At 43.3% G+C, this 26151-nt stretch overlaps 1 protein-coding gene across 6 annotated transcripts in view; it reads right to left on the bottom strand.

The window, feature by feature from the left end:
* Positions 1-26151, bottom strand: part of LOC126175874 (serine/threonine-protein kinase tousled-like 2) — a 596427-nt gene that overhangs the window by 135999 nt on the left and 434277 nt on the right. Inside the window, exon 1 of one of the 6 annotated variants that reach the window (XM_049922905.1) lies at positions 22118-22269. The exons of the other annotated variants lie outside the window; for them this stretch is intronic. Within the exon in view, the coding sequence (XP_049778862.1) occupies positions 22118-22201 (84 nt within the window). The 5' untranslated portion in view covers positions 22202-22269. Of the gene's footprint in view, positions 1-22117; positions 22270-26151 lie in introns of those variants that run through there. 6 annotated transcript variants of the gene reach the window in all.

The following is a 26151-nucleotide window of genomic DNA, read 5'->3' as shown; positions in this document are numbered from 1 at the left end:
AAAAGAATTCTCGTCTTGCCACTACGCCGATAAAGATGCTTTTTCCTCCAGATTTGGCGACAGGACATGAAATATGGCCTTACTTTCTTATCCGTAACTAAGGAAACAGTCAATAGTATGGCGTCGCAACTCTTCCGATTGATGATTACTATTGTGAGCACAGAAAGTATTTCTGACATTTTCTTTTTTTGAGACGGCGAAAGCTTCACACACAGCAACAAGCGGTTCACTAAGACATTCCATAATTTCAGTAGCTACTAGGAGGAACAGTTGGCACAAGAATCTAAAGGGTTCGAAATTCTCGTTCTCTTCCATTGCACAACCCGGAACTGACGCCCATCGACAGCTACCTCTTTTGTCCAAAATGGCCGGAAGGGAAGTACGGTCGGATCATGCCCAACTTTGTGTCTCACCCGCCGCGCCGTTGGTGGAGAAGCAGAACATCCGTAAAAAAGTTGCCCCACACCCATTAAATAATGCCTTTGCAGGTACATCTGGCTTCAGATTAAGTGTTGTCGTACAAATATTTTTAATTAAGATACGCGAAGAGGAAAGTAGGAGGATAGGGTGAGGAGAGAAACTGCGTTTGGCTTTCACATTTTTTTTAATAGTAAGAGGAAATAAAGGCTATGTCAGAAACTTCCTGTGTTGAGAGAAAAAGCTTGATACAGCTACGAAAATTTTCATTTTTCGTATATTAATTCGAATCTCTCCTGTAGCACTCTCTTTCATCAAAACGGTGACTAATCGAGAAGCTGTAAAATAATTTGATGTGTTGGATTACTTCCACCTCACTTGCGTTACTAGTAAATTAATCTCACTTGCAGTTTGGTCTACGTCGTCAAGCGCTTTCCTCAAAGTACGAGTACAGTGCAAGACAACTGTTAGCATGAGCGACTAACGGTCTCGAAATGCGCCTCTAGATAGATTTAATTTCCTTGCCAACGTCCTTTTCGTTCTGTGAAAGTGCTACACTTCTCGTTCCCGTCGGCGCACGTCTTTCACCTGCCTTCGGGGCCACGCCTAGACCTTGACTTCCGGCCGCTGCGCCCAGCAGGGCGCAACTGCTTCGATCTCACGTTTTGCGAGTTTCGATTCGAAAATTACTACACTCCACAAAGGCTGAGTTTCAAATAGTTTACACAGTATATCGATACGAAACTTCAACAATCGCTTAGACAGAAAGAAGGGCCAGCTCCGAAAACCAATAGTTTCAAATAGGATGGCACGTCACAACACTGACACGTAATTTGGATATTCAAGCACGTACAGCTGTTACTCCCAAATGGTTCAAATGGCTCTCAGCACTATGGGACTTAACATCTATGGTCATCAGTCCCCTAGAACTTAGAACTACTTAAACCTAACTAACCTAAGGACAGCACACAGCACCCAGCCATCACGAGGCAGAGAAAATCCCTGACCCCGCCGGGAATCGAACCCGGGAACCCGGGCGTGGGAAGCAAGAACGCTACCGCACGACCACGAGATGCGGGCAGCTGTTACTCCCATCTTCACACAATATTAATGAGTTTTCCTAAATAGCACAAAATTAATGTTGCGACCCTAGATACGCATAGCTCAGACGTTTGTTTACGATCTACACGATGCTTGTCGCGTCAAAAAAAGGAATGTTTCTTATTATCCAACTAGCAAGAAGAACTGAACTCTAAGTAAATGTAATATTCTAACCATCAGACATTTTCGATACCTACGAAGAAGATTCCTTGAGTTATGGGGTGTAGTACCAATATACAGAAAAACATTGGCTCAGTATAGAAACAGACTGACGAAGGAATCAAGAAATTCAAACTACTGACAATCACTTTAACATTACACAAAAGACTTTGCATCTACGCGGGTTTTATTATTTCCGAAGCAAGCCGATAAAACTTACTCTGAATCTAACATTTAAAATTCTGCACGAGTAAAGCAGAAGAGCCGAAGTCACGTTGATACTAATAAGAATTTGCGACTAATAGTCCCTCTTTCTCCATTTAAGGGTAAACCGTTGATATCTGGTCAAGCTTAGTGACATCAGTGTATAAAGCACCGAATGCTGAATGCAAATTTATGCAACCCCCTAATTTTCAATCCCAGTCAATAAAGATGGTCGCGAGTGACTTCAACTGCCACAGCACATCTTGGGGTTACTGGGAGACTAATAAGTATGGTGAAAATCTTTAAGAATGGACTGAACACAAGGGGTTGATATTAATACATGACCTACAGCTGCCATCATCCTCCAGACTTGAGAGATGACGTGGACAGTATAATCCAGACAACATATTTATTCGTGACCATATGGCCCGGCAGGCAAAGAAGGAAATTTTCGAGTCTCCTTCACACTCAGCACCGATCAGTGATCTGCACTATGCCAGCTACTACATTGCAGCAAGAAACTGCCCAATTTAAAAGACGATTCAATTTTACGCGAGTCCAGTGGGAGAATTTCAGCCAAAAAATCGACAAGGAAGTCATAAAGCTTGAGCCAAACACAGATGTATGATATGCTTATCAAATTAGTTAGAATCATCTCTCGTAGATATATTCCTAGAGGGTGCAGAAAAGCTTGCATCCCTGCACTCAATAACGATTCAAGATCTCTCCTCCGGAAATACGAACACCTATTTGAAACTGACCCTTCTCTGAAGAAACAACTCACACAGGCGAGGAACTATTGAATTCTACATACGAAACAAGAAGAGAGAAATGCTGTGGTATAGTGACAACTAGACATGAATCAGTACAACCGTAAGGCGTGGGAGCTGCTGAAGAGACGTAACAGTGATCCCCACAAGTTCTCCTCCAAGCCTATTTAATTTAACACCTGCTTAAATTGCACATAAACTATTGTTGAATGGGAAAACTAAAAGAACAACTGTGCACAGGAATCTTCAAAGAAATACTGATGTTAAAGACTACATTGGTACTCCCTTCAGCATGGAACAACTGGAAGCAACTCTTCAATCTACGGAGAACAATTAAGCTACAGGTGTAGATGTCTAAGACCAGAACAAATTAAAATGTTTGGGCCAGTAACAAAGCAATAGATCTTAAATGCAATGAACACCTCCATTTCAAAATTATAGGTTCCTAAGATCTGGTGCAAAGCCAAAGTTGTTGCACTTCCCAAGCCTCGAAAGGAACCAACTGGTCCTAAATCTACCAGTTTCTCTTCTTTGCAAACTGTCCGAAGTCCTGGAAAGGCTAATCCTCAATCGCATCTCCCAACATGCAGATAGAAATCTTATAAATGAGCAGTTTCTGCCCAGGAAGGTGATGCTGCAGTCAAATCCTCACTCTTATTCAGTATGTAGAAGATGGATACGAAAGAGGACAAATCACAGGAGTGGCTTCCAGAGGTCTGTCAGCAACGCATGACACCGTCAACCGCAATTAGAAATCTATATTCAGTTACAAATGGCTACCACTTGGCACATATCATCTACTTTTTGGTGCAAAACAGAGTTTTTGTCACTACATAACACGAAACGCTGACGGAGGAACTTTGAGAATGGTCTCCCTCAAGGTAGCGTACTGCCACCCCTGCTGTACAACATCTACACTAACGACCAATCAATGAACCCTGAAACAAAAACATTTATTTATCTGGATAACACAGCAACTACTCAAGGCAAAACATCTGAGGAAGTGGAGACCAAGCTGACAGCAGCCCTCGAGGATCTCGGCAAGTATTATGATGATAGCCATCTGAAGCCAAATCCCAGAAAGATGCAGGTCTGCGCCTTTCATATGATAAACCGGGAAGCCAGGAGGGAGTTAAGTATTACCTGAAGAGGGGCAACAACTAATGTCACTATGATACTCCACAATATCTGTGAGTAAAGTTGGACAGTAGTCTCTAACATTTCAAGATCAGTGCCAAGAAACAAGTATCTGCTCGGAACAATCTCGTACGTAAACTTCCTGCCAGCTGCTGGGGATCATAACCTGACGTGCTCCGTACATCCGCCCTGGCACTTTGCTTCTCTGCAGCAGACTACGCAGCACCAGTCAGGCGCAATTCCACACACGCTAAACAGGTGAACATGGCATTTAACGAGACTGGACGCGTTGTGACTGGCCCCTTACGACCAACTCCTTTCACCAAACTCTGATCGCATTATGCATATAGCGCCACCTGACATCCTTAGAAGAACAACTGCAAAAATTGAGAAAAAGAAGCAGGAAACCTATCCCAGGCATCCCCTGTTCAGGCATGAAGCACAGAGATCTAGGCTGAGGTCAAGGAGGAGCTTCATGCACATCATCAGCAATTCCGTCAGCACATGGAACTCGCAGAACAGAGCTGTGGCAAGATTCCTTAAGTGGAAGGGATAGAAAGATCATCATCAAAGAGGAACCTGCTGTGGGCTTTCGTCTGCCATTTGCTTTATGGAAGACTAAACCGACTAAGAACACGAACGTTAAGATACAAGGCGAATCTCAGGAAATGGGGCTACACCACTGAGGAGGAATTATGTGAGGGTGGCGACCTTCAGGAGATACGTCATCTCCCGGTCTGCAGAAACCTACCCGATCCTTATACCACAGAAGATCATTGTGAAACAAGAGGTAAGACCATCAAAACCTGGGAATTCTGGAGCTTGCGGTCCAATTTTCTTGCTTTATTGTGTTATTACTGTCAGTATCTTGTATTACTGTACTGTACTTTTATTTACCATGTTGCATTTTCATTATTTCGTGTACCTAAGTCCTGGACATGTAAAATAAAACAAGTAAGTCAATTGCATAAGAGTTCACATTCTACCATTCGGAGGTTTCTGGAACTTTTCGTATCATAGCATTTTGCTTAATTATTGTAGCAACATGGAAAAGCTGTATAAGCAAGTTGAGACTACGATGTTGAAAGTAAACTTGAGTATTTAATTCGTATGGAGTATAGTTATTAAATCATTGGTGTGGTAGGGCAGGAACGAGACACCTCGCCGTAACTTGCCGAAATGTTTAGTACAGAAACACCACTTTATTGTCCCTGGCGAAGACGAATAACAGCAACGCCCTACATTAAAATCTTAATAGAAAAATAATGAGGGGAAGAAAAGAGAGATGAGTTAAGAGCAAGACAGGTTGAACAGCTGCTTTTACTCCGAAATTTACAAGATTAAGCCAAACAAAGCCCGTTATTAGCGACTAAATACAATAAATGTGGGATATCAGCACCTATACACTCCGACCTGACTGCAACCGCACGCAGTTCAGGTCCCGCAAGCATCATCAGGCGTTGTCCGCTATCTGCACAGGCGTCTGCAAATAAGCCAGTTTCGGGTAGCAAACCAGCGTATCATCATCAATAACAACCAACAACGCGGCTTGTTATCGCCGAGAACCCAGGACGCTACCAATGCAGGCGCTACTCTCGCGAGACGCAGCGTGCTCTTCCCTCCGTCAGCGGTAGAAGTCAGTCATCGGTGGGAGTTACTCCACAGACATTGTGCTGAAGGCTCCGCGGTCACTCACTCTGAGTGTACTACCGACCACCGCCGACAATCGCCAATCATGGACGGACCACTAGCTCAGTGCAAATCGGACTTGCAGACGTAGGGCTCGTGTTACACCTCACTGCGCTGGGGCTGCACCATGAATGTTACCATAGAACTACCAGCTAAGTGCAATGTCTTCCTGTAACCCATACAGGCGGAACGGTTGCTTGATAGTGTTATTTCTACCTGTAGCTGTATCCTGAATATGTGCTTTACTTCCAGTCTCTGTGATTGCAGTCATTCCTGCGTTCACCTTTCACCATTCGCATACGCAGATACTGGATGTTTATAACTAAAACGCAGCTACTCAGAGGTCCAGTTTGGGCTGGAACTACAGTATGGCACAGAAAATGTCAATGCAGTAATTTACGAAGGAAAAACATTGGTTCCAATTTTAGCCTCCAGGTGCAAATCTGGCGCTGTGAATGCAAGAAAGACGTACAGATTTGTTTCTGTATGTAATGGATTTTGAACGAGACGTACGCACAAAAGATCAGACAAGTAAGAAAGGCATAACGCTAATTTTATTATTAAAAGCCGCTTACACAATTTGCTCAATATGAGCACCGCAAACGTCGACGATGTGTTGTACAGCGCCAGATTTGCACCTGGTGGTCAAACTTGGAACTAATCTTTATCCAGAGTAAATCTGTTCCGCATTATATCTAATAAGTTACGCTGCCATACGATGATTACAGCCCGCAATGGGCCTCTGTGCACTTTAATTATAACCAGCCAGTACTTTAATGGCGACGAGGATGGTTCAGGACCCACGCAATCATCTCTTATTTGCCACACTTCTTAATGGTGATCAGGATGCAGTTTTAAGCACTTCTCAAAGCCTCGTCCGCGGTATTAATGGCGGCGTGGATAAAAATCTTCTTGGCAACATCTTTTGCCACGAAGTTCCACCTTTCATTGTCGCAGTTTCATCGCTGACAACAGATCTCTTTACATCGTTCTCGTTTCAATAATGGAACTGGCAACGATCATAGCACTAAAGTATAACGTCTGCCATCCGACTGCCGCCCCTTCCAATCTACCTATGAGGTTTTACTGTTGCATCTACGAACTGCAGCCATGACAGGTCCTCTTTTCGATGGTAGCACTGCTTCAGGAAAAGGACTAGGTGACGAGATCACACATTTCGGCGACTCCAGCAGCGCTTCTTACAATCTCGCCCAATCCCAGGTTTAGCGACGAGATACCACATTTTCGCCGTCGGTCGTACCCAGGAAGGCTCTCCTAGCTGCTTCGGCCTGGGACTTCTTACGTTTAGTGCTAGTACCACCTTTTCAGTTCTTGTCCTCTCATTAGCACTAAGTCTTCTGTTGGCTCTGGCCTCTCTGTGACATTACATTTTTCAGACTGAACCCAGTACGGCCTCTGATTTCGGTCAGCACTTCTTAAGTGTGTCCTCTGACACTGCCTGTGGTTGTAATCTCAGTGTACCTCTGCGATAGATTTTTCTTCTTATGGATTTCTGCCCTCTTTTTGTTTTCGTGTTCTAATGTCTCACCCTGTGTCGAAAATTCACATCCGTCTCGATCACCACACCAACAGGCTTCTATTATGATTGGCCTCTGTCCATCTCCCAGGCCACCCAGCCACTCGGCCTCTAGCAGTCTGAGGATCCAGGACTGACAGGATAACCCACTCTGGGGTTATGCCAGCCTGTGGTAGTTTTGCGCTCAATGGACTCCTCACCGCCCTCTATCTGCCTGCCTTACTGGCTCCGCCGGTCTCTTCGGCTAAACGGGTCACTCTATTCCCCATTCCTTTCCCGAGGCTTATTCTTCCTTTTCTGTGCACTATGCGGTCCAACTCTCCGATGCTCTGACCTTTTCCTTTGCGCATTCCTTCCTGCCACCACCTTCATCGTCCCTTTAGCGATGTCTTATCCTCAATCTGTTACTTTTTCAGTCGTGCCTGCTCACACCGCCTCTCAAACTGTGGTACCATTTCCCCATTTCCTGGGTTTGGGCTCTAGCCGCCAATGCTTCCCCCCAGACACCCGTCGGCGGCGCTCGTTCCGACTATGGATGGGTACTGCGCACTCGCTGTCTCTCCCTCCCTCCCCCTCCTGGGGGGGGGGGGGAGGGGAGGGACGGAGAACAGATTCCCCAACAACAACTCGATGGCTTTGCTATGGAGAAGGGCATGCAGGAGCTACAGTTACCAGAAAGATGACTCTGGCCTTCTCCCCATGGAAGAAGGGCTGCAGTATCCACACCTACAATCCGACCGGACTGCAACCGCATGCACACCAGCGTCTCGCAGGTGGTCTAGCCTCAGGTCTTTGCTACCTGAACAGTGTCTGCAAGCAAGTTCCGACCACAACAAATCCGGATAGCAAGCCAGAGAATAACAAAGCGACTTCTTATCACCGGGAACTCAGTATGCCACCAGTCGACAGTTGGTGCTCCAATCGATTGTAGGAGGTGCAGCCAGATCTGCGCTGCATACCTCTGCCTCAGCAGTACCTAGACCGGCACACGTGCTGTAAGTAGTCAGTCATTCTTGGGGGATTCCTGCTCCGCAGTCCCTCATTTAGAGTATACTCCCGACGAGTGCCGATCCTGGATCTTATCTCAGCGGACATCCAATCTGCAGACCTAGGCCTCGTAGCATGCCTCACTGTGCTAGGACTTCATTACAAGCCTTTCCACGACGTTACTTGCTGAGTCCTACATCTTCCTGTAACCCACTTAAGACTACATATTTGCTGGATAGTATCATTTTTATTTTAATTGTACAATGAACACTCTTTTTATTATTTCCAGTCTACTTAAACGCTGTCATTCCTGCATGTACCTTCACCATTCACACATGCAAATACTTTAAAATCCATCAAATGTGATATGCAACCGATTAAAAAGCACTGTTAAGAGCCGATCACAGGCGAGCTAAGATGCACAGGGCGTTACACATAATACGCTGCTCAGATTCTCGCATGCTAATTCTTTAGCGTTTGACTGGTCTTATTTGCCCCACTTACATCATCTCTATTAGGCACGGCGAGAAATTAAACCATACAAAGACTTTATTATTTGATTCTATGTTTCTGGTATGGAAAATCTCTCTTCTCAATTCACCATTGTAGAAGATAGAGCAATCAAAAAAACAATGATAGTGTTACTGTCGAAATGCGACCTCCTTCCGTCTCAAATATCGAGCGCAAAGTGCAAGCTGCAACAAAAATTCACAATGCAACTTGTCGCAATAGTTTTCATATGTGCACAACAATAATGCTGTGGCAGTTACTAATACCTGATGACACTATGCTGCAGCTGTTCATTATGTCAACATAACAAAAAGTTCAGGAAGAACGAAAACGTGAGATGAGGATTAAAGGCAAATTTTCCTATACGAAAAATTGAAGAGAACAAGGGCACATCTGGCCTACAGCTTAACACAGTGAAAAGTCTCAATATCGACAGCAGTTGCTCTAATACCACTGACGTTCGCCTCCATGGCTTGATACTGTAGAATTTCGAATTCTAAAATTATCGCTTACACACTCAGTAATAGTTGTCATAGTCTTCTACAGTATTGCGTCCCACACCTGAACTGGTGTCAGTATACTGCGGTATTCTTCAGCTCAAGGGCTTCGTTAAAGTCCAACAGTAACCTATTTACGATAGGCTCAATCTTCAGCAAATTCACTTTCTTTTGACTTCAAGCAAAATGAGACGCTAAAAAATATCGTGGAACGGTTATCTGGAAGTGACTGAGGTAGATCCTATTTCGCTCCCCCAGTTTCATGAATGGAAGTTACAGTTCAACTACGTAACGAGCTCAACAGACAATTAAGAAATCATTATTCTTTGATATACTTTACTTACAACAGATATCGGCCGACGCACTCCAATTTCCTGTCTTCTGTGCATCATCCCTAATCTGGTGGTAATTTCGTCCATTTTAAATGTGATACATGATTCTAATTCTAATCATCCTTCTCCGTCTCCCCCCCCCCCTCCCCCGCCTCACTTCCCCACAATTTCTTCGCGAAAAATGTACCAGTCTTTCTTTCTATTTTCCATTTGTTTCCTATCTTATTCTAGATTTATTTCCTTAGTTCGTTTCATTTAAAGCACCTTCTCCACGTCTGAAGCACCTTCTTCACAACCACATTTCGAAACTTACTATTTTTTCCTCTTTCTTTTGATTTCCCATTAGTCGCTGAAAACACTTGGTGAATATTTTTCTTAGCGTCGTGATGTCAATTCAGATCGAGAAGTAGCGGCTCCCGGTCATAAAAAATGACAACGGCTGGGAGAACGGTGCGCTTGTGCACGGAATTTACGTTTACGATACTTTGACAGAAACGTAATGTATGTGAATCCTCATCACTTTGGTATTTCCTACGTTTATTTACATTTCATACTGTTTTCCTCACTTTTACAATTTTCCGGCCATCTCCAGTTTACGTATTACTAAGCAGTATATTCAAATCACCTTATGATGACTTGGTAAAACGTCGAACCCGTAAAATAAAACTTCTTTACCCGAGACTGAAATACGAACTAAAGGAATTACTACGGTCACCGTGTTTCCGTAAGAAAGTATGGTTCTTCCGTGCAAGACCTCATTTCACCCCAAGTCTGCAGGATATCGATTTCTATTTCTTAAAAGATGTCCGAAGTATTCATTTTTACGCTACGCTAGCTACATAATCAGACGCCGCAGAGTAGCTCAGTGGAACGACTAGTACGAGGATAGGTCGGGGTTATTTTGAAATAACTATAAGATCACTTATCAAGAGTGACTCAGATGAATTCTAGGTCAAACTATGCGAGCAACTCTTAGCGAATAAGACGCTAACAGTCGAGTTGATGAGTGCACTAAATCTTAGAATCTTCGTTATCTTCCAGAATAGGAGTAAATTTGCGCTGTTAAGATACAGATTTAATTAACAATCAGCTGAGTAATCTACGAAATCACTCCCCTGAATATGGGCCCTAGTTCCAAATATACTCCGTCTCTCAAGACTTCGTAATTGAAGATTCATTAAACCTTAATCATTTTCACAACTGCTTCCCAATTATGTACTATCTTACCAACAATGTAACGGAACGGAACGTAATATACGAACTGAGTATGTCAGATTTCACAAACAACTGAAAAGTTTAGCGGAGCAGTTTCAGGAGCACCGCACGCTAGCCGATTCAGCTTCGTTTGAAGCCTATATAGATATCTTTTAGGTACAGTTTCTAACAGTGTTATAACTATTAGACAAAACTAATAGTCAGCTCACACTGAAAATTATCGTCTAAGAGCATCAATATCTCACGGCAGTCATGAAAAGCTATCGTATCAACACAATGAGTTTTCTATGAACGCTGTTTTTGCAGCGAGTTACACAATCTTTTCAGCTGAGACACTACAAATCTAAAGCCTGCTGGGACAGCATTTCTCTTGGTTTTACGGTCCAAATCAAGAGACAAAGGACAGCACATCATGATCCACATCAGACGACGGCCTGTGTGTCCGTTAACAAGAAATCACCGCCAGCAAGTGCATAAGCTGTTGTAACGGCAGACACACGCAGGGTCCACCATCATAGAAGACAGCCTGGTCAACATGCGGCGTCTGGACATCTCGTCTTCCAGAAACTTCGCCGCCGTCAACCAACCTCACCCGGCTCCAGAAGTCTGCCTACTTCGCCCAGCTGACGTTAATTGTTCTAAGGAAGGACGGCAAACATTTGCGCGCTGTACCCACAGCACTTGGGCATTCCGTTGAAGTCCGCTCTCATAGTACATGTGCCACCATGTAATGTGGGCACCATGAACAGTTCAGCAACTGTTCAAGGCAGTGAAACGAAGTTCTCAATAAATGATAGTATGCAGCAGATTAATTTTTTCCCCGTATGATTAACGCTCTAACTTACCCCATCAAGACAATCAAACAACTATGGTTCTTTTAATGGAATAATTTAGCTCCTTTAATTAACGATCAAAAGCTAATGAAAACTTAAGCTCAATAATTCAAAACTCATCAACGTTTTGAGTGAAACGTATTGCGAAAAAATGAAAACTGCTAAAAGAGTACGCCAAGATTGCTGGCACCGTGCGGTATCGGCTTGACTGCTACGTAAACACTGCCTAACTGAATTGGAAAAGCAATGAGCCAGTACACTTGGAATCACATTTTGCGCACTTCCCAGTTATGTCTGCGAAACCTAACCAGACATTATATCAATGTACCGCTACAGCCAGGAGGTATCGAAAGGCGATGAAAAGTAAACACGGCCATTAAAAGCACGAAAAACATTGCTCCGATATCTAATCCCATACAAAAATTTACGGAATATTAACGGTATGGCAAAGTAGTGAGACGCTATTGGAGCTATTGCTTGGTGAAACCCTGTTCCATTACACTGACTCCTTATGAAATATTGGGGCGTCCATCTTACACAGCATGTCTTTTATATGTTTGTAAGTCTAAAATCCTGACACATTACTCCAGAAGTTCACAGTAGCAGAAAATAACACATGACAGTATCTGTTCATGAAGCTCCTTTGTCTACAAAATGGACGCTGGACTACAGCGAAAACGGGAGAACTCCACGTAAACTCCAAGAAAGAATGTTCCTTAATGGTATTAGATGTAATCTATAGCTGCCAAGAGGATATCATACTAAGAAGTGAATCTTTGGGACACAAAATAGATGAACATGTATATATGTCACGTGTCCCTCCTAACAATCATCAACCGCATTTTCTGTTGTTTTCGCAGATTTTTGCGATTTCGTTTTTGCAAGTACAGTTGGAGTCAGCTAAGCAAATACTGCTCGTCAGGCATTTCATGTGACGCCCAGTGTTGGCGACTGCTCTTGTTTGTCCCCATTACGATCAAATTGACTTTAACGTGCGATTTTACGCGGCCATTCGATAGAACGATCCCAAATTAGTATAGTGCGATTTTTGTTTTATCGATACATATTAACAGTGACGGGAAAACAAGATAAATAGCCAGTACTCCAGCAGCGACCGAGCAGCGCAGTAGCAGTCAGTACCTGTCAACGGCGGTACTATCCCGAAATACTCTATTCTTCGTGTTTTATTTTCCTTTTTCATACACATCGAAGAGGAACGTTAAATTCCGCTATAAAAATTATTTTGTTTGTTATGGGAAAATGCCGATGCTTTCCGTCGACTCTGCGCGTTGTATGAAAGACCGGAAGGGGAGCATTTTTCTTTCTTTTGACTGACTGCAACTATACGTTGCAAAAACTAAATTGCAAGTATCAGCCTGAACATAACAGAAAATGCGTTCGACAACTCTGGGGAGGAACACCCCATAAGTAGAGGGTGTCCTGGGAGAGATGGTAAATATTCAGAAATCAGGAACGATCATTCTAAAAAAAAAAACAGGGGGTCTGAAATGCATACATTAAGAGTTAGTACACTTGTTCACTTCCGACACTGTGAAACAAATCTCTTCTACTGCAAGCTCCTTGCTTTCCATTGTTTGGGACGGGGTAGTATGACCCAAAATAATAAAGAACAGCCTAGTAATAATGGGCTCTAAAAGGCGCATCTGAAGAGCTATGAGCACTTGTTCAGTAGGAGGTAAGTGTTTCACAGTCGCGAAGACGATCAAATTTTCAGAGCTATTGAATATGCATTTTAGAGCCCATATTTACAAGTTTTTCTTGCTTCGAATGATCGTTCTTGTCATATCCCTGAATACTGACCACTTCTCCTGGGACAATCTGTGTTTTGTTGCACTAGTGGTATTATAAATATGTGCAAACAAGAAGAGGATCAGTTCAAATCCTATGTACTGGAATGAATATGACTCTCCAGTTCATCAACATGGCTAAGACCCTGACGCCTTCAAAAATTATGACGACGACACACACTGGAATGAAACATCCAGAATTGTAAACTGCGAGAAAAATAATTGTAACAGTAATTATCGGTAACATGTTTACTTCTAAGGTGTTTTAAAATATAAAGTATTCAAATGTTATCAGATAGACAGTGGTTGAAATGGTGGTACTGGCTTTACAATATACTGGAAATGGTCATCAATAAAGATTCCCTGGTTATTTGCTCAATTCTGTTTCCTACAGTTGACTTTTTTTTCCGATCCCTTTTAGAGTTTCAAGACAAATGGCAACTAATTGTTTGATCAAAAGGCCAACAGCGACAACACTCTTTAACACACCTGATGTTATGCGATGGTTACATACATACAGATCATAATCCATTAACGACGAGATCGCCGGTAGAAGTAAGTAACAAAGATCATGATCATGCTCCAGCTTTAAGAAATATTACTCTGGAGTAGTTTTAACGAGGGCATTTTTGTGCGCCATGGAAAGGTTTGAGCTATTAAAACACTTCGAAATTTCACTATTTCTCGGTAACGGACACGTTTCCATGGCTTAAAAATATCAAACAACTGAAAAGGCTGGTGCCTTCCGCTTTTTTTATTTATCCTTTTTATAAGAAATCAGCAACAATAGATAGGAGCAACTAAATGCGGTCAAATGAGAAGAGAGGCGATAAGGAAAAGCGAAAGACGTACGGGTGTATCGATCACTGTGGCAGCCATCTTAGCAGCTACAAGAGGAACGTTAGAAAAAAAACTCTGTAAACAGCTGGGCATTAAATACGGTGTCAAAGCGCTGGAGGGAAAGCCGAGACTGCTGAGCAGCGTCATTTCGTACCTCAGTGAATTCACTTTCGCCTGTACTACTCAGTGTGGAGGTTTACAACGCTGAGTTCTAGCGGCCTTCACTGTAGTCCCCAAAAAATTGTGGTCTATCAAATGACGCAAAAGGAACACTAATGACGGCGAACGAATCAAGTCCCCTTTACGCTCAACTGTAAACATATTCACAGCTACACTCACGGATCTTCAAATATCTGTACTCAGCCAGCTGATCTCATCGTCTGAGTCAGCGAGGAACACTGGACGTCTGTTGCCTCAGAGCAGTATTTTTCCATTTAACATGACTATGAATACGAGGATATGGTAGTGTATGGAAAATGACTATTGTGCAGTTATGACCTCACAAAGGCTTACGTGTGTGTGTGTGTGTGTGTGTGTGTGTGTGTGTGTGTGTGTGTGTGTGTGTGTGTGTGAGAGAGAGGTTTGTTTCTACTGAAAGTAAGACAGTCCGTATCTGGTGATTACACTTCACTTGCATCTCACCGTATCCAGAAACATGTCTCGATGCCTCTATTAGCATGACAGGACTATAAGTCAAATATTTATATCCAAGTACCATAAAAAATGTTTTTCCTACATCAACTTGACACATTATGTTCGGTTGGGAAATAGACACACCCTACAGTATCAGCCTCAAGGTTCCAGCGGGATTCTTTCATGAAAGTTAGCAACCTACAAAAATCCAGATTCCCTCTCCCCTAATGAACAACTTTGCAACCGAGCGAGGTGGCGCAGTGGCTAGTACACTGGACTCGCATTCGGGAGGACGACGGTTCAATCCCGCGTCCGGCCATCCTGATTTAGGTTTTCCGTGACTTCCCTAAATCGCTCCAGGCAAATGCTGGGATGGTTCCTTCGAAAGGGCACGGCCGACTTCCTTCCCCGTCCTTCCCTAATCCGATGAGACAGATGACCTCGCTGTCTGGTCTCCTTCTCCAAACAACCCAACCAAACAACTTTACAGCCAATTGTGTTCGAACTTTATTCCATCAATTGCTCAACATTGTACAGCACAAGAACTACCTTTCCTTGTTTCTCCGGAGCTAGGGTGGTTATGCCTGGGAACTACTTTTCTCTGCTACTTGCTGGTTTTCCTTTCTGACTGTAACACTGTATTTAATGTACAGCGTAAAATCAATTAGCAACGGAGATAAGTAATGATGATTTCCATACAGACCCCTGTAAGGAGCCATTTTCAGCAAGACTTAAGCTCCAGAATCACTCTCACGATGTAATGGAAGGAGTCAAGATTGGTCCTGAGTTAAATCACAGCTCCTTGTACCTATATGGAACAGACCACATCAGTTTAGTTCGGCACTATAGTGACTCCCACTCAATTAACGATGTCAGACGATTTTCAGATTACGTCATCTGTTTAGAAACTCTTCATCCCATTATTCCCTACCATCCGTATATTTGCTGAAAGACAACATAGCTGTTTCACTTTCCAAGCAAAAAATATGGAAAATGAGTTAACTTGATAAATATTTTAACATTAATGGAACTACCGGTATGTCTCACAACCAAGAGACTACAAGCGATATAACGAGAAATAAGTGTATCTGCTGTCCCATTCTCACATACACAATGCTCGCGTCTAAAAATGACATTTGCTATTTCAAGCAATGTATGCCAGTCTCTCTAGAGGATATTTTTTTTATTCATTCGTTCTATATCACTCTACAGACGTTGGAACAAATTTATTATGTAATAGAATAGGCCCATGTTATCAAGTTTGGTAATCATCTCTTACATAACGTACTTCCACTAAGTACGCGAAGTAGAGACATTTTTTGAAAGAAAGATCTGGTGACAAGAATCTACCAGTTTCATCATGATGAAAGCGAGGAAGAATAAAAGATCCTGTCGACTTCGAGGTCATTACATAGGCTAATAAGAATCAATTCAAGTGGCTCTTCTGACGAGACAATCGAATCACATTCGTGTAAGTACGAGACACGTAAGTCGGTAAAGCTGTGCAGGATACGATCCCCAGTCTTCCCGAAGAAGCACCCAGGGTCTTTAACCAATGCACTAACTCTCTCGGTGAAACACACAACTACTCTAGTAAGAGGTACTGGACTCCCAACCACAGATTCACGATTAACAACGCACTTGCTTTTGTAATATCCGTAACCACGTGGCAACACTGGCACAGGAAGTCCTGCGGGGTGCTAGTCTGCTTATCTATCACGTACTTTGTCACCGCTCTTTGACAATACCACGGCAATGTAGCTGATACAGGACGTCGCATGAACTACTGGGAGATAAGATTACAGCTGCCAAATCCGAAGCTTACTAGGGATGCGTAATGGAATCAGTTTTACACGTTGTATAGTGTGTATTTTACTGTCAATACTAATGTACATCGCTGTCTGTTGCAAAGCTCCCCATTGTGATGTATTTCATTACACCACACGAAGCACCTAGTATCGTTCACTGCTAATTACACACATAAGTCAATTACGCTTTCCAATTTTAATGCACTTAAACGGTATTTTGAAAACAAAATTTCATTTACCTAGATAAAGATCTGTTTGCACGTACTTACATACGCTGAATAATCGTGCGTTTTTGGTCTGCGTACATACCTTCAGTATGAAATAGATTTGCAAATATCAATGATTACTTTATTTAGTGTGCTACCGTACATAAGTGGCGGAATTGGCAATGACTGATTTAATTTTAATAGGGGTGGAGAAAAGTATTGGGTGGAGCCATTTAATACAGGTATTTAACTGCGTATCATAGGTGCTTTACAAAAAATTATAAACCCTAGGCTACAAGCGCTGTAATTTGCACTACGAGCCAAAGATAAAAACTCTGCCACCTGCAAGCCTAACAGGCGAAACATTTCTGTAGATATATCATACATTGCACGGAAACTATCTGGAGTGGACAAAAATTGTTAATCGCTTCCGCATTCAGTAGGAGAAATTAAAAATTTTATTGTTATTAGGCAGAAGTCGAAAAACAGTGTGTGCGATGCAACTTGGTAACAGCGTTAAAAACTCAGCTGCTGGAGTTACTGTTCAAGTTTTACTGTCCCTGTTAAATGCATATCACACTAGACTACTCTCGGACCACTCTGTCGAATGGGCAGGAGAAACTCCGTTTTAAAAATAATTTTGTAATAGGAAACAAATCTATGCTTTCCGTTGACAGTGGGCGTCGCCTGAAAGACGCGATGAGCAGTATTTGTTTGGGCTGATTTCAGATGCACAACGTAAAAACGAAATTGCAAGTAGCTGTTGAGACAATGAAGGAAGTGCGCCTGCCGACTCTTAGGACAGACATTACATTACAGTGCTTGATTTTTAATATATATATATATATATATATAATCTGTGTGTGTGGCGGGGAGGGGGTACATAGAGCGCTTGATTTGTGACGGTACGTGCCGGCACTTCTGACGAAAAGAAATCAGAAGCGCAGGTTTGATGTGTGGTACGATATAACTTTATTTTTTACCAGTGCAAATATTGCATTCACACTTTCAAAATGCGCAGAAAAGTGTTAAAATAGCGCTTAAAGAAGTTTAAATTTCCATCCCCTCCCCCCGTCCCTCCCGGAAGGTCACTGTACCGGAACCACCTCCTTTTTTACAAATCAAGCACTGTAATGTCTGCCCTAAGAGTCGTCAGGAGCACTTCCTCCAATGTCTCGACAGATACTTGCAATTTCGTTTTTGCGTTGTGTATCTGAAATCAGCCCAAACAAATACAGCTCATCGCGTCTTTCAGGCGACGGGGAGGCGGGAGGGGGCTGGTTGGGGTGCGCAAAGACGTAATGTCTCTTCGAAAATGTTGAATAACGAAACGTCTGTTGGCGTATTGTCGAATATAAAATTGAAGAGCGTCGCAATGACAGCTCCTTGGCTTATGGTTCAATGCTTCTTTTGGCCTTTGATCTGAATGCAAGGTGACTATCAGACCATTAACACGATATTTGTTGCTGTTAAAAAAAAAATAAAAAAAAATAAAAAATAAAGGCTCCACCTCAACCCAATGATTGGTCTGCAAACCACAGCCATGGATCTAATGGTGGTGGGCCTTCCTCCGACCTCTGAAAGAGCTCATGCATACGAATCTCAGATGTAATGGACAAACCTAACCCTGATATAACTTTTTTTTACACATTTGAATATCACTGGCAGAGGCGAATTCCGTGGCACTTTTTTTTAATGGCAACACTGTTGCACGAAGTTTGCACCATTACAGATTATAGCATTTATTTCTGTCATATCATTAGTAAATTTCAGAGCTATTTTCAAGACCTCTTGTAGGAACACAACCTTAAATTCATACGTCATCTGCGATGGAAAGGTTGGACGTCCCCAGAGCACAAATAAATGCATGCCATAAAAAAATGGCTCTAAGCATTATGAGACTTAACTTCTGAGGTCATCAGTCCCCTAGAACTTAGAACTACTTAAACCTAACTAACCTAAGGACATCACAGACAGCCATGCCCGAGGCAGGATTCGAACCTGCGACCGTAGCGGTCGCGAGGCTCCAGACTGTAGCGCCTAGAACCGCTCGGCCACCCCGGCCGGCGCATGTCATAAGACTTTCAAAAGTAAGGGGTCCAAGATCACAAGTAACCAACCAAACTTTTGTTCCCTATCAAGAACGGAAAAGAGGCTTTTGAAATGTGGTGGTACAAAATACAGATGAAGATTAGATGGCAGATCTAGTAACTAATGAGGTGATACGAAACTGATACGTTACGGCACACGATGACTGAAGGAATGGATCGGTTGGTAGTACACGTCCTGAGGCTAGAAGAAATTTTCTACTTGGTTATAGAGCAACGTAAGGGGTTAAACTGTAGAGGGGAAACAAAAGGATGAATACAGCAAGGACGTCCAAATGGATGTAGGTTGCAGTGTTTCGGAAATAATGAGGGATGCACAGGACGGAGTAGCGTAGAGAGGCAGCATAAACCAAGTCTTCAGACTGAAGATGACTGTTAAAAGTCAGCAAATCCCTTGAAGGCGGGAAATTTATGTCCTCGCGAATAGAAGCATAAACACAATCGTTGGTATTTGTACAGTCCGGCAAAATAAGGTTGTCATTTGAAATGTACTGGGAGAATGGCGGGAGCAATTCTGAAACAGTTTATCACGGTAACTTGCAAAAAGTGTGCTGGGACCAGCTGGGATCGAATCGTGGACCTAACCCAGCAGTTAATTACGCAACTATCAGGTCGCAGTCAACAAGTCAGCCAGTACATCACAGACTGTCATAGCTAGGGTTGGATATTAGCAATCCACTTGTGCAGCACCTACAGACCGACCAGCAGTGACAGCCACTGGTGAATCGACACGAACATCAGAAGGCTGAAGTGATACACCTTTATGGACTATTTCCGTGTGGTGTGCTGGAGACGCGGCGACGTGCACATTTTGTGGAGGAGTGCGGGGCTATTCTGGGAGCGGCGGCGGGGCGCAGACGCTGCCGCTGCCACCGCCACCGACGCCGCCCCTGGCGCCGAACGGTGCATGACAGGGTGTCGTTACGACACTCCGTGCGTGAGTCACGTTAATGATTCATTGGTGGCCACCGAGCGAACTGCCTGACGGTCTAAGAATCTGCGCCAAGATCAATAAAGCCGGCCGAGGCTCGGCGACCGTGTGTGTGTGGCCTAAGCGGCGGGGCCAGCCGTCTGTCCCTAACGCCGAGTGCCCTAAGGTGTTGGTGCTGGCTACTTTACAGTACACCACCAACGGAAAAATTCAACAGGCTTTATGTAGGCGAATGACCTGCAGCTCTAAAAACTAATCTCGTTACTGGGAAACACTAACCCGTAGTACGTGAACACCTGAATGCTCTACGCCGGAGAAAATATCAGTGCTGGCATGTCATTGCTAGTAAAGACTGTCAAATGAAGAGAGGAAACGGCTGACAGCTTCAGCAAGACAGAATCAGGGTGACCGTACATTACACGGCGCTTCGGATTCCAAGGTCAACGCCGTTCGTCATTCTGAGACCTGTTTAGGCGCTCTGAACAGAATGTGCGCCTTTGGCAACACCGCTCTTGGGCCGTCACCTGCCCTCACCATTTCGGCATTCTCCCCCCCCCCCTCCCACACACACACACACACACACACACACACACACACACGAGAGAGAGAGAGAGAGAGAGAGACTGGGGGGGGGGGGTGGTTGGCTCAAATTATTATGAATTCTTCGCATCAAACCTGTTTACCAACAATACGAAACGATTCTGAGACTAGTGGAGACCACTCACAACAGCCTTCAGAAGCAGTGGCAGATGATACTTCTTATTCACTAGTCTCTAGCCCTACTACTATCCGAAACTGTTAAAAAAATAGGAAATATTTACACGACTTTTATCAAAAGAGTATACCAGTTGTATACATGTTGCCCCAGTCACAATAACTTGATAACTAATGCTGGCATTACTCCAGGACAATGAGCACAGTAGTCTTATGAATCAAAGAACATGGCCATTGATATTTGTTCAATACACATTCTGGCCTTTCTGATGTCACACATTCCTTGACTTTCAATCACAGTCAAGACACTTCCATACAGTAAAAGTTGGAAATTTCCTAACCGTGCAATAAAATAATGGCCGAAATTTGGTGGTAGTAAAACTTGCCAATAATATTACGAGTGATGGTGGTTAGAAGACCGACATTCATGTTAAGTAAACGTCATTGTCTGTGTACAATAGAAATGAACACAGTTTCTTCTAGTTTCAGAATCTCCTCGCTACAATGACTTGTTTCGCACTCTTCACTTAAGACGCACTGGATGAGGCGCACAAATATGGCGTAAGCACAGTACAACGCCTCGCTGAAGTACGTGTTCACTCATCGGACGCATAGTGGAAAATTCCTCGCACATTCTGGCGACACGTTGTCGCCTAGCAGGAGTCTGCTGACGCATTACGTTCTTGCCCCCAACCCACGCTGGGCTGCCTTTCACAGCAGTGGACACACAGAGGTGATTATTTGACGAATACACCAACATGGAAGCTCCAGTGTGGATCTAATAGGCGCTACGCTGCAGGAAAATGATAATTAACACACCGCTTGCTTAGCACGCACGAAGACACCCAAGTGTCACACACTCTGCAGACATGGCGCCGCAGTCACAGCCCGGTTGTATGTTTCCCGTCTGTGAAAGAAACCCGACAGGGTGTTTCGCCACCGTGGATTTGTCAAAGCACAATTTAGTATACACCGCTACGCCTCTTGGCGTTTTCACAACGTGTTTATGTCAACGTAGTAGCTTATAAATGAGATTCGAGGAATTTTACTCGTAACTGTAAATTACAAAGGGCGCCGAAGAATGGAGTTCAAGTACACTAACACCACGCGAAATTGTAATGGTTACTCCGTAAATACTGTGTGGGTATCTACAAGGAGCTGTATCTGTAACACCACTGAGCGTTACAACGCTCGTAGAAATTAAATATGAACCACAAAACAGTACGGGGGACGAAAAGTAAGAGTGTTGTTTAACGTGAAAGAGGATACCGCATATTTACATTCACATTGAATATAAGGTTGAAGATGAAAAAAGAACAATAGCAGCAGCTGTGCGAAAACACTGCCATCTAACGAGGGAAGTACCGCCAGTTCACTGACGTAGCTCACTGAGCATGCGCTGACGAAACCAAAACACTGTCCAAAAGTTTCTGGCGGCAGGCGCGGCGCACTGTTCGACGACAAATCATTCATCACCTGCACAGCTGACAATTCACCGCCGGTACACTGCAAACATCTCCAAAGCCACTCGCGTCCGAAACGTCACCACCTCTCACACCGCCGGCCAAGTCACGTGTCGCCAGAGGAGACAGCGAGAACGGAACGCATCACAGAGAGACACTAATGCAACACTTCCTGCGCTGAGCTATCATCGAGAAGAGCTTTATTTCGGGATACTCACACAGAACATTTTGTACTCTACATCCTGGTAAACGAAATACGAGGAGTGCGGCTGCGGGTTGTAGTTTTCGGAGCAGTACCACATGCGGCGGGCGCGCGTCTCCCTCGTGTCCGGCTTTCCCACCCTCCCGCTAGCGCGGCGGTCAGGCTCGCACAGTGCACCGAATCGTGACGGCGAGCTCCGACGGCGGCGGCGTGGCGAGGCGGCGCTGCGAGGCGAGGCGGGTCGGCGCGGGCGCGGGCCGCGTCGGTTTGCGATCCGGCTGTGTCGCCGGCGCTGCCGTCTCCGCCCGCTGCGCGCCGCGTCGCACGCGACTGGAAGTAATGAGTGGGGCAGGAGGCGGGCCCGGCCGGCTGGGCTGGCGCTGCCGCTGCCGCCGCGGCTCAAACTGCGCAGTAGCCTGCCGCTTAGGCAGCCCGCCGCACGCGGCCGGCGGGCGGTAGGCGGCGTGCTGCGACCTGGCCGAGCATCTCGCGAGCGCCGCCGACACGCGGCCGCGCTATAAATAGACGCGACGTGCCGCCGTACGCACTGCTATCCTGCATGCACGACACACTTTCTCACAGCTCTGTTTCACTAAACCGCCACCGACATAACGGCTGCACTCGCATTTCTCCCACGTGCCTGTCGTTGTGGTCCCAAAGTCCGAAGAGTTACGAAGATCTTCACGTTACTCTACTAGGGATGGGGAACACCTACCGGTTAAAATCGATACCGGTATTTTACTTCTGAATAACCAATATTCTTCGGTATTTGTTTGGTCTCGGTTATAACAGGTGTTTTTTTACTGACAACTGAGTAAAAAACAAATATCAATTAGCCGTAGTAGTACTGTTGGATTTCTTCGTTTTTAAATGTACTTTTTTTTAAAAAAAAGTAATTTGTATTCGTAAAATGTGCACTGGTTTGAAATATCATGTTATTATAAAACATAGCAAAAACGATCAGCGCTATTTTAATAGCAATGCCGACAGAACCGAGAGACGAACAATGGCGTAAGAATTGGTACAGCATTGCTGAGACAATAATGTCCCTGTTGCTGTGTCGTAGCTTAAGAGACCCCAACATGCAGGGTGCAAAAGACTTGTCCCCCCCCCCCCCCCAACTGATCCACACGGCAGTTTCTCGCTGTCGTCGCCGGGCATCCCTTGTACTGCAGTCCAGAAGTATTTTTACAAAATGACGTAGCAATGAAGTACAATACTTCATTTTCTTTAAAAGGATTAAATACCTGTCTGGCGTTTCTAAGAAATAATAAAATGGAAAGGAAATTATGCTAACAGTAATAAATTAAAAACTTAATCACAATTTGTTCATACTACACAATAAGAATAGAAAGTAACTTATCTCCTGCCTTTGTTTACGTAATATGCCTTTATCTGCAAAAAACATTGTTCTTCAACCTCAGTTTTCGCCCTTTAGCACTGACTATTCGTAATGCTCAAACATTGATATTCTTCTATTTCTACGTTTATTACACGAGATAACAGTAGTTAAAAAAACGTAAAATCGGTTATTTAAGAAACTGGTTAATTTGAGAGGGGTTTTACAATTAGGTTAAACTGGGGCGTAAAAAAACCGATGCAACCGAAAGGCGGTTGTTTCGGCCATAACCAACATTCCTACACTCTATCCTGAGTAAATCTCTTCATCGCTGCGTAGGTACTATTGGGTTGCCACTTCCTTTGTAGAGAAAGGAAACTTTTTCATGGACATTTTTTACACATTTACGTCTTCAACCTTATTGCTTCATATCACTGTCGCATTTTGAAATTGTTCCAGCTTTACCTAGGCATGCACTGTCATTCTCCAGTGGGTTAAAAGCTCTCTGCAACAAACGTCAAAATTTATTACATTGTGAAGCTCTGATTTTGTGTGTTTCTGGTGAACACCTGCTCCTATCAGTAGTCCACTTGTTCATCATCGTAGAAAACTCTCATTCCACAAAAGCATTTGAAACTGGTATCCTTAGTATAACACACACGAGTGGAGAGACATCTGTTACTTTTTGCTGAGGCACTACTGTGAAGAATTTCAACCACTTAGACACAACATCACCACACTATCTCTAGCGACACAGTCAGTAAACGTAACTTTCATATCACAAACATTCTTCATACAGCTGATCCAGGCTGACTTGATCTTGTACACTGAATATTTCCACTTCAAGTTCGAATTCACAATATTCTATTTCCCCACTCAAAGGAAGAGATTCCAACATTACATACTTATTACTAGCCGAGTGATCACAACGGGTTTCGAGATATTTCAAAAAGTGTCACAGAAACAATAAAATACACTTGAAACCTTATTAAGGAATGTTTATGAAATATCTCTAATTTCTTGGTCTCTCACATAGAATTTATCGTTCTTTCTTTGCGAGTTCTTACAGGTTATGCACAGACTTACGTCATTCAATAACACTTAGCTCCTTTTTTCCCATGTATTTTGATACTGATTGCTTTTGACATCAAAATATTTAGACACTTATGTGGACTGAATACTTGCTTTCTCCTTATGGTGCCTGAGATCAAACTGTCCGCCATGCGAAATGTCAAATTCCATCCTCCACAACGTACAAACAGCATGTGTATTAGAAGCTGAACCTGGTCTAACCCACATTAAATTATCAACCCATTTCTTTAAAAACACTTGACTATACTACTGAAAATTGTAAGTTTCTTCTTAGCTTGTGAATTATTGCGATTCTCGAACAAAATTAAATGAAGAAAACTAGGGTAAGTACTGTATGGATTCAAAAATTATCACTGCAATGGAGTTTACGAACATGTATGTAGCATCACACGGAAATTAAGTTATCGACAACAATATCGACTGTGCGATTGAGTGATCTTAAGTACCAAGCTACACATAGACTTCCTTAAAATCTGTGTTAGAACGGTAATAATAACAAATATAATCAAAGTAATGCGCATTTTTGTTATATGTATATCGAGGGGAAGGACTATGTTTGGTCTACGATAGGCCAGCGCCAAATATTAAAAAAAACGGAAGAAAGTGCTGTATGGAGAAGTAAAAAACGTAAGGCTAAATTAACAGTAAAAAAAAAGCGTAAGAATATGAGGAACAGCCTGGCAACCTTAAACTACTGCAACTTATATCCACTTTATCCTGCTTGTTGTAATCAAGGCTTTCTGTCTCTGCAACTTTTACATCCCACGCTTCTCTCCGTCAATACACTGACGATTCCCTTATAACACCGGATATGTTCTCTATCAACCGATCCTTTCTTTTGTTCACGTTGTACCACAACTTTCTTTTTACTCTAATTCGGTTCGGTGTTTTCTCTTTACTTATACGATCTATCCATCTAATCACCAGAATTCTTATGTAGCACCACATTTCGAAAGCTCGTACTCTCTTCTTGTCTGAACTGTTTTTCGCTCAGGTTCCACTCCCGTACAAGACTACACGCCACACGAATACTTTCAGAAAAAAATTTCAATTTCTATTCGATGCTAATATATTTATCTTTTTTAGGAACTTTTTTCTTGCTTTGCCAGTATTCATTTTATATCTTCACTACCTATTCCGGCCTTCCTCAGTTATTTTTCTGTCCTAATATCAATACTTGTGTATCAAATTCCGCATCTCATGTCCTAATCTAATTCCCTTTGATAAGTAGAAGATAAACATAAGGGGCCGTCTTAGATCTAACTGCAGCCTACGATAACGTCTGGCGTGACAAAAAAAAGCTCCTGCTCGAACTTATCAGCACTATTCTGTGTCAGAAACTGATCACTAACTGCTGAACAATAGACACTTCCAGCTGCTCTCAGAAAATTTTAAAAGCAGAACTCACAAACTAAACGACTGCATCGCAAGACGTTCTGTTCTGGCGCCACCCCTTTTTAATTTGTATACACACGGCCTTCCAGAAAAAAAAGTCAACGAAATTTATTTACGCGGGCGATCTTGCTCTGATCGCTCAGGATGGAAGCTTTAGGGAAACTGAAGCAACATAAGCATCTGACCTACAGACATTGGATTAATACTACTCTCCGACCGAATCC

The sequence above is a fragment of the Schistocerca cancellata genome, chromosome 3, assembly GCF_023864275.1.
Source record: "Schistocerca cancellata isolate TAMUIC-IGC-003103 chromosome 3, iqSchCanc2.1, whole genome shotgun sequence".
Classification (NCBI taxonomy): Eukaryota; Metazoa; Arthropoda; class Insecta; order Orthoptera; family Acrididae; genus Schistocerca; species Schistocerca cancellata.
Note: the sequence above shows the minus strand (reverse complement) of the source record. Positions and strands in the feature narration are given on the sequence as shown.